The sequence below is a fragment of the Chelonia mydas genome, chromosome 17 (assembly GCF_015237465.2).
Source record: "Chelonia mydas isolate rCheMyd1 chromosome 17, rCheMyd1.pri.v2, whole genome shotgun sequence".
In the NCBI taxonomy this organism is placed as follows: domain Eukaryota; kingdom Metazoa; phylum Chordata; order Testudines; family Cheloniidae; genus Chelonia; species Chelonia mydas.
In genome coordinates this window covers 2,988,570-3,000,310 of record NC_051257.2, presented here as the reverse complement: position 1 = coordinate 3,000,310, position 11,741 = coordinate 2,988,570, and the positions used below count along the sequence as shown (strand labels likewise).

The 11,741-nt window shown below is 63.3% G+C and overlaps 1 protein-coding gene across 5 annotated transcripts in view; it reads right to left on the bottom strand.

Annotated features, from left to right (window-relative positions):
- Nucleotides 1–11,741, bottom strand: part of ABR (ABR activator of RhoGEF and GTPase) — a 95,203-nt gene that overhangs the window by 2,755 nt on the left and 80,707 nt on the right. For all 5 annotated transcript variants that reach the window (XM_037880571.2, XM_037880572.2, XM_037880574.2 and 2 more), the window contains 6 exons: nucleotides 5,984–6,043; nucleotides 5,586–5,695; nucleotides 4,891–5,030; nucleotides 3,136–3,270; nucleotides 2,516–2,621; nucleotides 767–914 (listed from right to left, as the gene is read on the bottom strand). In XM_037880571.2, coding sequence (XP_037736499.1) covers nucleotides 767–914; nucleotides 2,516–2,621; nucleotides 3,136–3,270; nucleotides 4,891–5,030; nucleotides 5,586–5,695; nucleotides 5,984–6,043 — 699 coding nt within the window. The remainder of the gene's footprint in view (nucleotides 1–766; nucleotides 915–2,515; nucleotides 2,622–3,135; nucleotides 3,271–4,890; nucleotides 5,031–5,585; nucleotides 5,696–5,983; nucleotides 6,044–11,741) is intronic.

Sequence of the window (11,741 nt, the reverse complement as noted above, 5' to 3'; positions counted from 1 at the left end):
TGCACATAACACCGAGCTGAGGAGCCTGATCCACTGCAGGTTTTTAATGCGGTGGCACCCAGAGGCCTGCTCAGGATTGGACCCCACTGGGCCAGGTGCTGTACACAACACAATGCAGGCCCCCCCCATCCTACTGAGGGCCACGTGGGCTAGGGAGTCACCCAGACACTACCACACTCCCCGAAGCCAGTCACAGCCCCGCTCAGATTTACCCACGCTGCACAGAACGTGTCCTGGCTGAGACAGACAGAGCCGCCTCCACCCAGGCAGCTCTGCACCGCTGGCCAGCAGCTTTCTGGGGCTTTCTGGCTCTAGAATCAGGCAGAGGCAGGAGACTGGTCCTGGATGAACCAATGGGCTGAGCTGGTGGCCATCTGGTTAACAGCAGAACCGTCTCCCAGCGGGGTGGCGTCTGCTGTTTCCCAGCTGGGCAGGACGCCAGGTTGCCTTGCCGAGGCATGCATGGAGAGCACGGACTGATGGATGAGGGAGGCTAGGTGACCAGAAACGTTCAGGGTTAACCACCCTGCGGGTGACAACCAAGTTCGTCACGGCAGGTATAATGGTGCTGAGGCCAGCCCTGCTGGTGTACCCCCTGCCCAGCTGTGCGTGAGCTATGAGAGGGGCCGCAGCCCGGCTCCGACACGCGGGGGGACGCCCTGTACAGGTGTGAGCCGCAGCTCAGCGAGGGGACAACACGCACAGCCCAGCAGAGGGCACTGCTTCCCCAACTGGATGGAGCCAGAGCAGCGCTCGGCCCACATACCTGTGCCATAACGTCATGGGACCAGATGTCGGAGGCCAAGGTGAGGTGTCCTTTGCTCTCCACCTCGGAGGGTCTCAGCAGTGTTGGGCCAAAGACCGTGGCCAGGTTGTGGAGGGACATTTTGTTGATGGGCTCCTTTTCGGCAACCCTGCGTGAGGGGAGGGGGGAGAGTCAGTCCACTGCAGAGGTGGATCTGGAGCCACCCCAGAGCTGCCCTCGCAGGCCACCTGGCTGGGTGAGAGGCTCCCAGAGCCACTCGTGCTCCCCCAGACAACACAGGGGAGGGGAGCAGCAAGCTGAGCCACTCTCTCAGCCCCGTCCAAACTGCCCCCTCTGTTGAGGCCCCTGGCCCCTCAGGCAGAGCACTGCCGGCCACAGCGTCTCCCCAGCCTCACTGTCTGTGGGACACAGGCCAGGTGCACTGCAGGGCTCTGTCCCCCTCCCGCTGGGGACAGGACCCAATTCGATGGATCAGCAGCTGCCGGGGGTTGCGCTGCCAGCCCTGTGCTGCTGTCTGGGGTGGTACGATGTGCCTGTGCCCTGTGAAAGGTCTGGGGTGGCGTTCGAAGCTGCCCAGGACTCCCCAGCACCCCTCCCCCCGATGTTCTGCAAAGCCCTCCGGCGCCAGGGAAACTGGCATCACAACATCGCTGTCTTAGGAGGCAGCTGTGCTCCTCCAGCACACGCTGAGTGCGGTCCAGGGACCCGCTGGGCCAAGTTCTCAGGATGGAAACCAACCAGCCTCTCCCAGCAGGCTCCTTCGCTCGCTGCCTGCCCCCTCCCCCTGCTCACTCTGTTCCCTGTGTGATCTTAAACAAACCAGAGAGAAAAATGCCTCCTGACGCAAGTAACATGAGACCTCAAGCCCGTGTCCAAACTCCCCCTTCCGGCCAGCCCTGTGCCTGGAGCCAGCGCCGTGAGCAATTCCATGGCCTTGGCAGAGGAGCTCGTAGAGAGAGCACGCAGAGCCATACCCACAACTGCCCCTGCCAGGGCACTAGCTGCTGCCCTCCTCCCGCCGCCCCGCTTCGGCGCACCTCAGACACGGCAGCAGGAGCAGCACAAGGGACTCCAGAGCCCATCTCGGAGCAAGGAAGGCCCAAGAACTGCCCTGGACGGCTCAGTGCCTTGCCCACAGCGCTGCTGTAAGGGGGCTAGAAGGGGCCAGGCAAGCGGGGAACTTTTCTCCCTGAGCGGAGCCATTAAAACCCCAGCCAAGCACAGATACTAACAGCCACGTTACAGGGCTGCCAGAGAGCTCTGTGGGGGGACTGCCACGGAGATCACCAAGAGCTGCCACAGACCCAGCTCCAGAAACTGCTCTGCACAGTGACAGGAGAGAGACGCGCCCAGAGCCGACAGCCTAGCGAGCGCTGTATTGAGCGGCACAGAGCAGCTAGCCCAGCTCTTGGAGAACAGCCCCCCTCTGGGGGTGGGGGGGGGGGTCTTCGCTGCAGGGCCAGGGCTCAGGGCCCAGGTGCGAGCAGCCCCATCACGTGAGCATCCTCCCCGGTGCTGCGCTCCCCTGGGGCGTCACTAGGGCTGCTGGGCCCAGCCCAGGGCTCTGAGCACTGCAGAAAGCCCAGCTGCTTGCGGATTCTGTCCTAGCACGACGGTCTCCTGCACAAGGCAGCCAGCGGGCGGCCAGCCCAGCGACAGGCCTCCCCATTCCTGGGGGGAGAAGAGCCCAAGCGCATTCTCTGTCCCATCCCAAGCGTCCCCCACCAGGGGCGGCGGCCCCAGCGTTACCTTTTCAAGTGTTCCAGCAGGAAGAGGAAAGTGATGAGGTTGGGATCGGGCAGTGACCGGAGAAGGTGCATCATGCAGTTCTCCTTGGCGGCAGGATCCGAGAGTGCTGGAGACAAGGAGAGAGCCCAGCGAGTGGACACAGCTCAGCCCGGGCTGGGAGGACCCTGTGAGCACTGAGCGGCCCAGAGGCTTCCCGGAGCCCACGAGCCCCAGTTGAGTCTGGCCGGGAGACCCCAGCCTGCGGGTGTGGTGGGGTCACTGGAATGACTCTAAACCTCTCACCTCAAGGCAGGAGCCCTCCCTCAACTAGCAGCCGACCCCCGGGGAAGTCGGTCCCACAACCACCCACTGCAGGGGTCTGGTGCCTTCCTCGGGGGCAGCTGGTGTTGGACCCTGGTTTGACCCCCAGCATCTCAGTAGGAACCAGCCCCCCTCTGCCCAAGCAGGCTGTGGAGCGAGGCAGAGGATCCAGCCAGGCCTCCCTGCATGGCCCAGGGCAGCATGCGTCTGACTCCCCAGCAGCGTGCTGGGGTTTGGGCTGCTTCCATCCTGCTGCAAAGCCCCCCCCCCCCCCCCCCCCGGCCTGGGTCTGGAGCTGCAGGCCCAGGCAAGAGCCTTACCTATCCCCTCCATGAAAGCGGGGTACAGCCGGTCTGTGAGGAGGGGCTCGGGGAGCTCGCGGAAGTACAGCTTCAGGGTGCCCGCGATGGCGTTGATGTCCATGTCGCTCAGCATTACCAGAATGTCCTTGTTATCTGCCAGGGGGAAACAGCTCAGTGGTTTGAGCATTGGCCTGCTAAACCCCAGGTTGTGAGTTCAATCCTTAAAGGGGCCATTTAGGGATCAGGGGCAAAAATCGGGGATTGGTCCTGCTTTGAGCAGGGGGTTGGACTAGATGACCTCCTGAGGTCCCTTCCAACCCTGATATTCTATGATTCTGTGACCCCTAGACCATCAGGATGCTGGCCCAGCCCAGCACAGTGAGGAGGCTCCTTAGTCCCCGCCAGCTCCCCCAGGGCACCAAACTCTGACACTCAAGGCTCTGGCCAGATGCGCAGCTCTCAGGAGGTAATGCAGCCCAGTGGCTAGTGCACAGCACTGAGGCAGCCTGGGGCCTTGCCACGCCCCCTCTCTCCAGCTGTGAATCAGTACTCACCTCACTGGCTGAGCACTGGGGGGCTCTGCACACAAGTGCCAAGAATTATCCTTCTCCCATTTCCTGCCCCAACCTGCTGCACAGTACTCCTGTGTGCTGCCAGAGAGCTGCTGTGCTCCAGCCCAGAGGCAGCTGCAGGGCAGCAGCGGAGGAAGGGACTCCAGAGAAACAGCAGGGAGTGTTCTTGCCTTGTTTGGTTCTGCACCACATCAGCTCCTACTGGTGGACCGCGAAGGGGCCAGAACAGTTTGTGATCTTTAATTCTGCTGCCACTGAGCATCAGCAATGGTGGTGTTGGGCCAGGGAGGGACATGGGGGGCCTGGCAGTGGCCGGACAGGGGAATAGCCAGCTCTACTTTGCAGCCTGTTCTCAGACAAAGCTGAATGGAGAAGAACTTGCCAGCCTCTTGGGAGGCTCTCCTGGCTCCGTGCTTCCTTGAGAGCAGCCCAGCAGGGACGCCGATAGAAAGGAGAGCCCAGGAAAAGAGCTGGGCTGGGACGGAGCAGCCAGGTGCTTATGCTTTGCAGTTCTGCCCAGTGTCTGTGGTGAGCTCCATCCGAGGGAGGGATAGCTCAGTGATTTGAGCTTTGGCCTGCTAAACCCAGGGTTGAGAGTTCAATCCTTGAGGGGGCCATTTAGAGATATGGGGCAAAAATTGGGGATTGGTCCTGCTTTGAGCAGGGGGTTGGACTAGATGACCTCCTCAGGTCCCTTCCAACCCTGATATTCTATGATCCGGGACCGTTTCCCCACAGCTGCCTTGCATGGAAGGGCAATCCCACCATTAGCCTTGTTCCGGCTCCAACACTGAGACCACGCGGCACGTTAAAATCACGTTATCCAGCAAGTCCCTGGTTTTCAGGCCGGTGGGATTCAAGGAACGTGCAGCAGAGGGGAGCTGGCACAGACAGGCTCTGCAGGGCTCGGCTGACGCGCTCCCCTTCCCAGAAGGGCTCTGGTCTCAGGACTCGCTAGCCGCTTACCCCAGGGATCTCCGGCCTCCAAGCAGAGGGACCGCTGGGCTGGATGGACGTGTTTCGCCTGTGGACTCCAAGCAGTGGTGCAGGAGCAACCAGCTCTTCTCTTTCCACAGCCAGCCTGTGCCCCACCTCGCCCAGCTTAGCGAGAGGTGCGTGTGCGTGATTTCAGCCGCCCCCCAGGAAAGCGCTGCTAGCAGTGGTGGGGATGGGAGTGGGGAGCCATTTCCCTGTCACTCACTTGCATCGAAGGCTGCCTTCAGCGCCTGGATGTCTGTGGCGACCCCCGAGATCCGGTAGATGCCGACCTCCTCGATGCCTCTCTTCTCCACCTCCTCGACGCACTGCCGCACGATGTACGGCACCTTGGAGCGCTCCCGCCTGGGGTGGGGAACCAGAGCAGCGGAGTGAGACCCCCAGGCCCCGTGCCTGCTGCGTCCTGCGCCTCAAACAGCCACAGGGCCATGCACACGGGGTGGGCGGCACCCGCTGCTCTGGCAGGGCTGGGTGTCGCTCAGGGGAAATGGCAAATCAGACTGAAGGGGCAGCGGAGGGGGCAAAAGGCCTGCCCCCCAATCCCGGGCTGAGAGCCGTGGGCTAGCGGGAATGAAGCTGGGATGCACCTGCTCTGCTCCGGGGGAAGGGATGGGACAGCCTGCGGTCCAAGCCGAGAGCAGCGCTGGGTGCAGGCCATGCACAGGGCTTCCTTGCACACGCAGTGGCAGGGAGGGACATGGACCCGCTTGGCAGCGGGATGCTGACTCCGGCTGGAAGCCCAACACTCATGTTGTGGAGGGGCGTGTTGTGGAGACGGCACACCCAGGGAGGGCCCAAGCCCGGGCGACCCAGCAGCCTGCTCCTTTGAGGCCAAGGGGAAGGGAAGTGCCGCCGAGCTTGGGGCTGCACAGGGGTTGTCCCCTGATGCCAGGAACTTACTTGGTCACAACGCTGATTTTCACCCCGAAGACGCCGGTCTGCTTTTTGGACGGGGTCCTCTTCAGGCTCATGTCCCGGCTCGTGAACTTCATGGAGAACTCCACCTTGATCTGAGGGAGCATGGAGGGCTCAGTCACAGGGCGGGTGGCAAAGCTGCAGGCAGGGACCTGGCCCAGGGGAGGGCAGGGAGCTGACGGACCCTGGGCAAGCGGGCAGCGACACGCCCTGGCCAGGCGTTTCCAGAGCAGCCTGAGAAGCCCAGCCCTCCTAGCCAGCGGGGGATGAAAGTGGGGAAGCCATCGTGATCCCGAGTGCAGGCGCATGGGCAGTGCCTGACCCTCGCCCCGAGAGAGGCCGCCCTAAGGCACGAGCGTTGAATGGGTCCTCGGATTACCTACCCCATTCATCTCAATGACGTCCGTGTGCCAGTTCTTGGTCGGCACGGCCTGCGGGTCCAGCTGTGAGGAAAGAGAGAAAGTGAAATTCCCAAGCGCTCCCCTGGCCTGCGCGTTAGACGCGGCCCCACTGAATCCCGGGGAGGACGCTGGCACTAGTCACGGAAGCGTGCAGAACATTGCATCAGTGGACTCTTCCTGCCCTACCACAGAATCATAGACGATCAGGCTTGGAAGGGACCTCAGCAGGTCATCTAGTCCAACCCCCTGCTCAAAGTAGGACCAACCCCAACGAAATCATCCCAGCCAGGGCTTTGTCAAGCCTGACCTTAAAAACCACTAAGGAAGGAGATTCCACCACCTCCCTAGGTAACCCATTCCAGCGCTTCACCACCCTCCTAGTGAAAAAGTTTTTCCTAATATCCAACCTAAACCTCCCCCACTGCAACTTGAGACCATTGCTCCTCGTTCTGTCATCTGCCATCACTGAGAACAGCCGAGCTCCATCCTCTTTGGAACCCCTTCAGGTAGCTGAAGGCTGCTCTCAAATCCCTGACGTGACGAAGCTGGAGTTACGGCAGGGAAAGCTGGTGCCCACCCCACGAGGCAGGCAAGTGCTACCCTTGTGTTACAGATGTGGAGATGAGCCAAAGATGACCCCGAGGGGCCTCTGAGGGAGACTGTATTGAAGCTGGGATCAGCCCTCAGGATCCCTGGCTCCCCGGTCCATCCCCAGACTGCTCGCTGCCCTGGGGCTGGCGTTTGCAGCAGTGCAGCCACCAGCTCTCTTCTCTCCGGCCTTGGGGAGCAGCGAAAAGCCCCCCAGAGGCCGCTGAGAGCTCTGTTACCGCCAAGCCAAGCAGCCGAGTTTCCATAAAGCAGGGCTATTTCTGGAGCAGTCATCGAACAGAGGGAGGGCAGCGTTTTCCACAAACACCTCCCAGGTGGCCGGGGCTATTTATAACCCTGGGAACCATGGGATCCGCTGGTTCCGGCCGTCCACATAGGCAGGACGACCCCAGCTGGCCAGCGCGGTGCTGGAGTTCCCAGCCATCCAAGCACTTGCACTGGCCATAGCTGCTCAGATACCGCGCCCGGGGCAGGCCCAGTGCAAGTCCCACGCCTGAGGGGCTGCAGCCAAGGCACCCCAGCCGCTGCCCAGGTGAAGGTTAGAGGCGACTCAGGACTGCCGGGGAAGCAGCGGTCCCATGGTGAGCGCAAGTGCTGCAGTTTGGTCGCACCAGCTCGCAGCACTGAGCACCGCTGCCTGCTGAGGGAAGGCCCAGAGCACCGGCAGGGGGCCGCAGAAGCCCAGTCAGGGCTGGATAAGCAGCCCAGATGCCTCCTGGTTTCCAGCTGCCTTCCTCATGCTGATCCCACAGCATCCAGCTGGGAGGGGGCAGCAAGTGGCTCCAGACCGCAGCGGGGAGGCAGCCAGGAGCTTGGTGACAGATGGGATGGGGTGCAAATGTGGGGCAAGGTCCCAGGCCCTCCCCTGGGCCATACCCAGTACCCCCAATGGAGTCTCTGCTGTGCTCTCGGCAGGAGGGGAGGAAGTCCCAGTCTCTCCAGGGGGAAGAAGAGATGGAGGAGCTGCAGGGGACCCCTGGACCCCGCTCCATGGAGCCCCAGGCTGCCCTCTCATGCTGCCTCCTCCAGCTCTTCCACTTGCGGGCCAGCTCCGGGAGGAGGCGCTGGCTCAACGAGGTCATGGCAGGTAACCTGGGCCCCCGGCTGGGATGATGAGCTCCAGATGTGGGCGAGCATGCACAGCAGGCGTAACAGACACCAGGGCGCAGAAGGAGGGGTCACGCCCTGCCTGCATTTTGGGGGAAGTCAGGGAAAGGGGAGGGAGCTCTCCTGCCCCGGCACCCACCAAGGGAGCATGGGCCTCGGGTCAGGCACAGCTGCATGCCTGGCCTGTGGCGGACACTGGCTGCAGAGGGGGCTGGTTAGTCCTCTTCTGAGCTGCTCTGGGTCACCTCTGCTCCCAGCTCCAGGGCAGCCCAGCCAGCCTGGGGTCAGTGACCACAGCAGAGTAACTGACTGGAGCCGATCCATGAGAGCCATAATGCGTCTGTTCAGCAGCCCCGGGGGTGAGAGCGGGGGCAGGGGCTTTGACTCTCCCCGAGGAAAGGGACCGGAGGGCTGGCCCGGCTCTGGCCGGTGCTTTCCCAACCCCAACGGCAGAGCTGCGAGGTGCATGAGCCTTTCCGAATACTCCGGAGCAGGACTGTGCAGCCCAGGCCCCAGCTGCTGGGCCAGTCACGTGCCGCCTGGCTGAGCTAGAGCCCAGCTGTGCAGAGCTGCCTTCGCTCCTCAAGGACATGCCGTTTTCCTCTGGCATCTCCTGGCTCAGCAGAGGCTCCAGCGAGAACATGCTGTTCCAGTGAGGCTGAGAGAAGCAGCAGCCACTACCGGCTTGCCAGCCCCTACCTCCCCTCCGCCCTGGAGCAGCCCCAGACGTCACACAGGCCAACACCAGGGTCCCTCCCACCACATCCGCGCAGCAGGTGGACAGAGAGGGCCGTGGCATCCCCCACCCACAGTATATAGGAACAGACAGGCTGAGAAAGCCATGCCCCTGGGTCCGGGCTCTCCCTTTGGCCAGAGCAGTGGGGGCTGGGCCCAGCCAACCCCTCCCTGCTGGGGCTGTCGCAGCAGGGACCCAGTCCCCAGGGGTCAAGGAGACAGTGTTTCAGAGAGCGCCCTTTGTGCCAATATGGGCGAGCAGCCCCCGGAGCCTCCAGCGCCCTCTCCCAAACAGCAGGGCCCAGCTCCGCGCTCAAAAGGCTGGCCACAGGGCGGCCGTGTCAGCCTCCCTCCGGCACTGGAGAGATGCGGGCATGATCTGCAAGAGGGGGAGGGATCCCATGGGGCTCGCCCAAGGAGCTACAGGACAGCAGGGGGTGCTCTTCCCCACCGTGGTCACACCCGGGCCAGCTCCAGCCGTGTGTTCAGAGCAAAGCGTTCGGTTGTTCACGGGGTTCCCAGCCACACCAGAACCTGCCACTCCAGCCAGCCAAGTAGGCCAAGCGCTGGAGTCCATCCCTGGCACCCGCCCGGAGTCGAAGAGACGGTGCTGCCTCATGCGACTGCCCCACAGCACCCCCCCAAACACGCTCAGACCTGCGCATCGCGGCTCCTAGTTATGGCCAGCCAGCAGCAGCTAGCTATCTTCAGCCCCAGCCGGAGCCGGCCCACTGCCCAGTGGCCCGGTGCATTGCAGGGCAAAGCCATGGTGCACTCTTGGCCCTGGGGCTGGACGGGGGGACTGGTGGCAGCTCCTCCTGCACTGCTCCTCGCCGGGACAGGAGGGGGATGCTGCCCGTCGGGAGCGCTGGTGGGGCAGAGCAGGGCTATGCCAGAGTCACTACAGTTAATACACTGCTAGACAGGCTGGGCAAGGGACAGGGATTGCAGCCCCTCACTACATGCAGAGCCTGGGCTGGCTTGTCCTGCTAGAGGAGGAAGGATGAGCAGAGACCCAGACACCAGCTCTGCCCCCCACCCGGCCCTGGTCTCTCCCACCTGAGGCCTCATATGGCACAGGGGAAGCCTACAGCAGTGTCCATTCCCTGCGTGGCTCTGGTTGGGGGTCCCCCAAAGGCTCCGCGACCATTTGCGGGCCATTGGCAGCGCTCAGCCAGTCCCCGCAGCAGGCCAGGCCGAGCTGGGGCCCGGTGGTTTCTCTCCCCTGCTGTCCCTGGGCCACGTGGAATAGCTGTGGTTTCCAGCCCTCGGCACAGGAATGTCTCCTGACGTACATTCCCTGCAAAGCAGCACAGTGCTCCAGCTACAGCCACGTGTGCCATGCCCGAGAGCATCCAGCGAACAGGCTGGGACCGCTTGGGGCTGACATGGGAGGGGGCAACTAGTTCCAGCCCCACAGCCCCCCCGGTCACGAACCCCACAGCCAGGGCTCCTCTGGAGCTGCAGGGAAGGGGCAGCAGAGCAGAGAGGACAGAGTCCCTGCTGCTCCCTCACAGTGCAGAGTGGCCAGCCGACAACACCTTCATCGAATGGGCAAACCAAGTAAGGAGCCTGGCTCTGCCAGCGCTCCCAGGCCAAACCCAGCCACTCCAACACAGCCCAGCCTGCCCCACTGCAAGCCCAACACCGCCAGCCTGCCACTCGCATTGCCCGAGCGCAGGCGCTGTTCCCACGGGGACACATTCCCCCTGCCTTCACCGCTCCCTTTCTGGGCCTTGTGTCCTAACCACGCACAGCCAGGAGTACATGGGGCCCAGGACTGGGACAGCACGGGCGGGGGGGGTGGGGGGGGGGAGATAGGCATAAGCTTGCACACGACCTACGCTACAGCTGGCACTGCCGACCCCCCTCCCCAGAGCCCCCAGCAGGCCGAAGCAGTGCTCCAGAGCAGCCGGCGCAGGCTGGAAGGGCAAGGTACCAGGGGCTGAGCGGCTCCACGTCACGCGGCCCGCCGTATGCCCCGGCCGGAACGCAGGGCGCTACTTTAGGGGACCGCGACAGACACACGCCAGGGCTGGAGAAAGCACCAAGCCCTGCCTGTCCCCGTGCACGGCGAGCAGTGCCCAGCAGGGAGGAGCAGGGGCCAGGTGTGGGCTCTGGCAGGTTTGCATGGAGGATCCTCTACCTCAGCCACTGCCCCAGAGACCCCTTGGCTGAGGAGTCATAGTGCTGCCGGAGGGGGCCCCAGCTGCCCCCCACCCTCGCTGCTCTGGCAGGGCGGTGACAGAGCTCCCACAGGTCCCCTCTGCGCTGTAACATGAGCTGACTGCGCTGAACTTCGCTGGAAACAACCGCAAAGTTCCCCGCCACTTCCCCCAGGAACTTTGAAGTCCACATATGGAAGGGGTTTAGCAGGCTCTGAATAAGGCCTTTATTAAAGTCAGGTTAGCCTCCCGATTCAAAGTGTGACCCTGCCCTCCAGAGAGCACCGCGCATTCCTGCCTCCTCCCCGGCTCCTTGCCTGCCCCAGCCGGTCCCCTCTCCACAGCCTGGCTGAAGGGGGCACCCCCAAGGACAGGCCGGATGGCACAGGGACACAGAGCACAGGGCTGGCCACCAAGGAAGAGCTACCACCAATGCTGCTACGGAGGAGGGCCCGGGCCGCATGGCCGCACCCCCTTCCACAGGCACAAATGCAGGATCAGTGGGGCCTGAGAACCCCCCTGGTAGGGCAGGGATTCCTTCCCCCATGGATGTCACACGTCTCCATGGCCATGTACCTGCTGACACCTGGGAAGAGAACTGGCTGCCTTTGGCTCCCCAAGCCCCCGCCTCTCCAGAAGCCCAGCCAAGAGAGGGGCGGGGAGGGATGGGACAGACCATGTCATGCAAGGCACCCTGCCCCTCACACCAAAGTCTGTCTGGACCCCCATGCACCCCAGGCTTCGGAGCGCCCACCCCTCCCCTCCTAGCACTGCTCTGTGGTGGGGACCCTCCAGACAGGGCGAGCCCTGGGCCTCTCCGAGAACCGGAGTGCTGTTTGGACACGGCTCTGCCCACGGGCCCTAGAGCGAGCCGGCAGGGGGAGGGCAAGCCAAGGCTGTGCTCACTGCCCCCAGCAGCCCTTCGCCAGGGCACTCCGGGACGCCCAGCCGGCACGGCTCAGGAGAGGAACAGGGGGCCGGCCGGCTCCTCTTCCCCCAGGCCCTCGGAGCAGAACTGCTATTACTTGAGTGCCTCTTGCCCGTAATGCCTTAGCCAGACCCCACGCCTGGTGCGCCAGCAGGGGGAGGGGTGTGATGGCGGATCTGTAAGTAAATATTTGTGC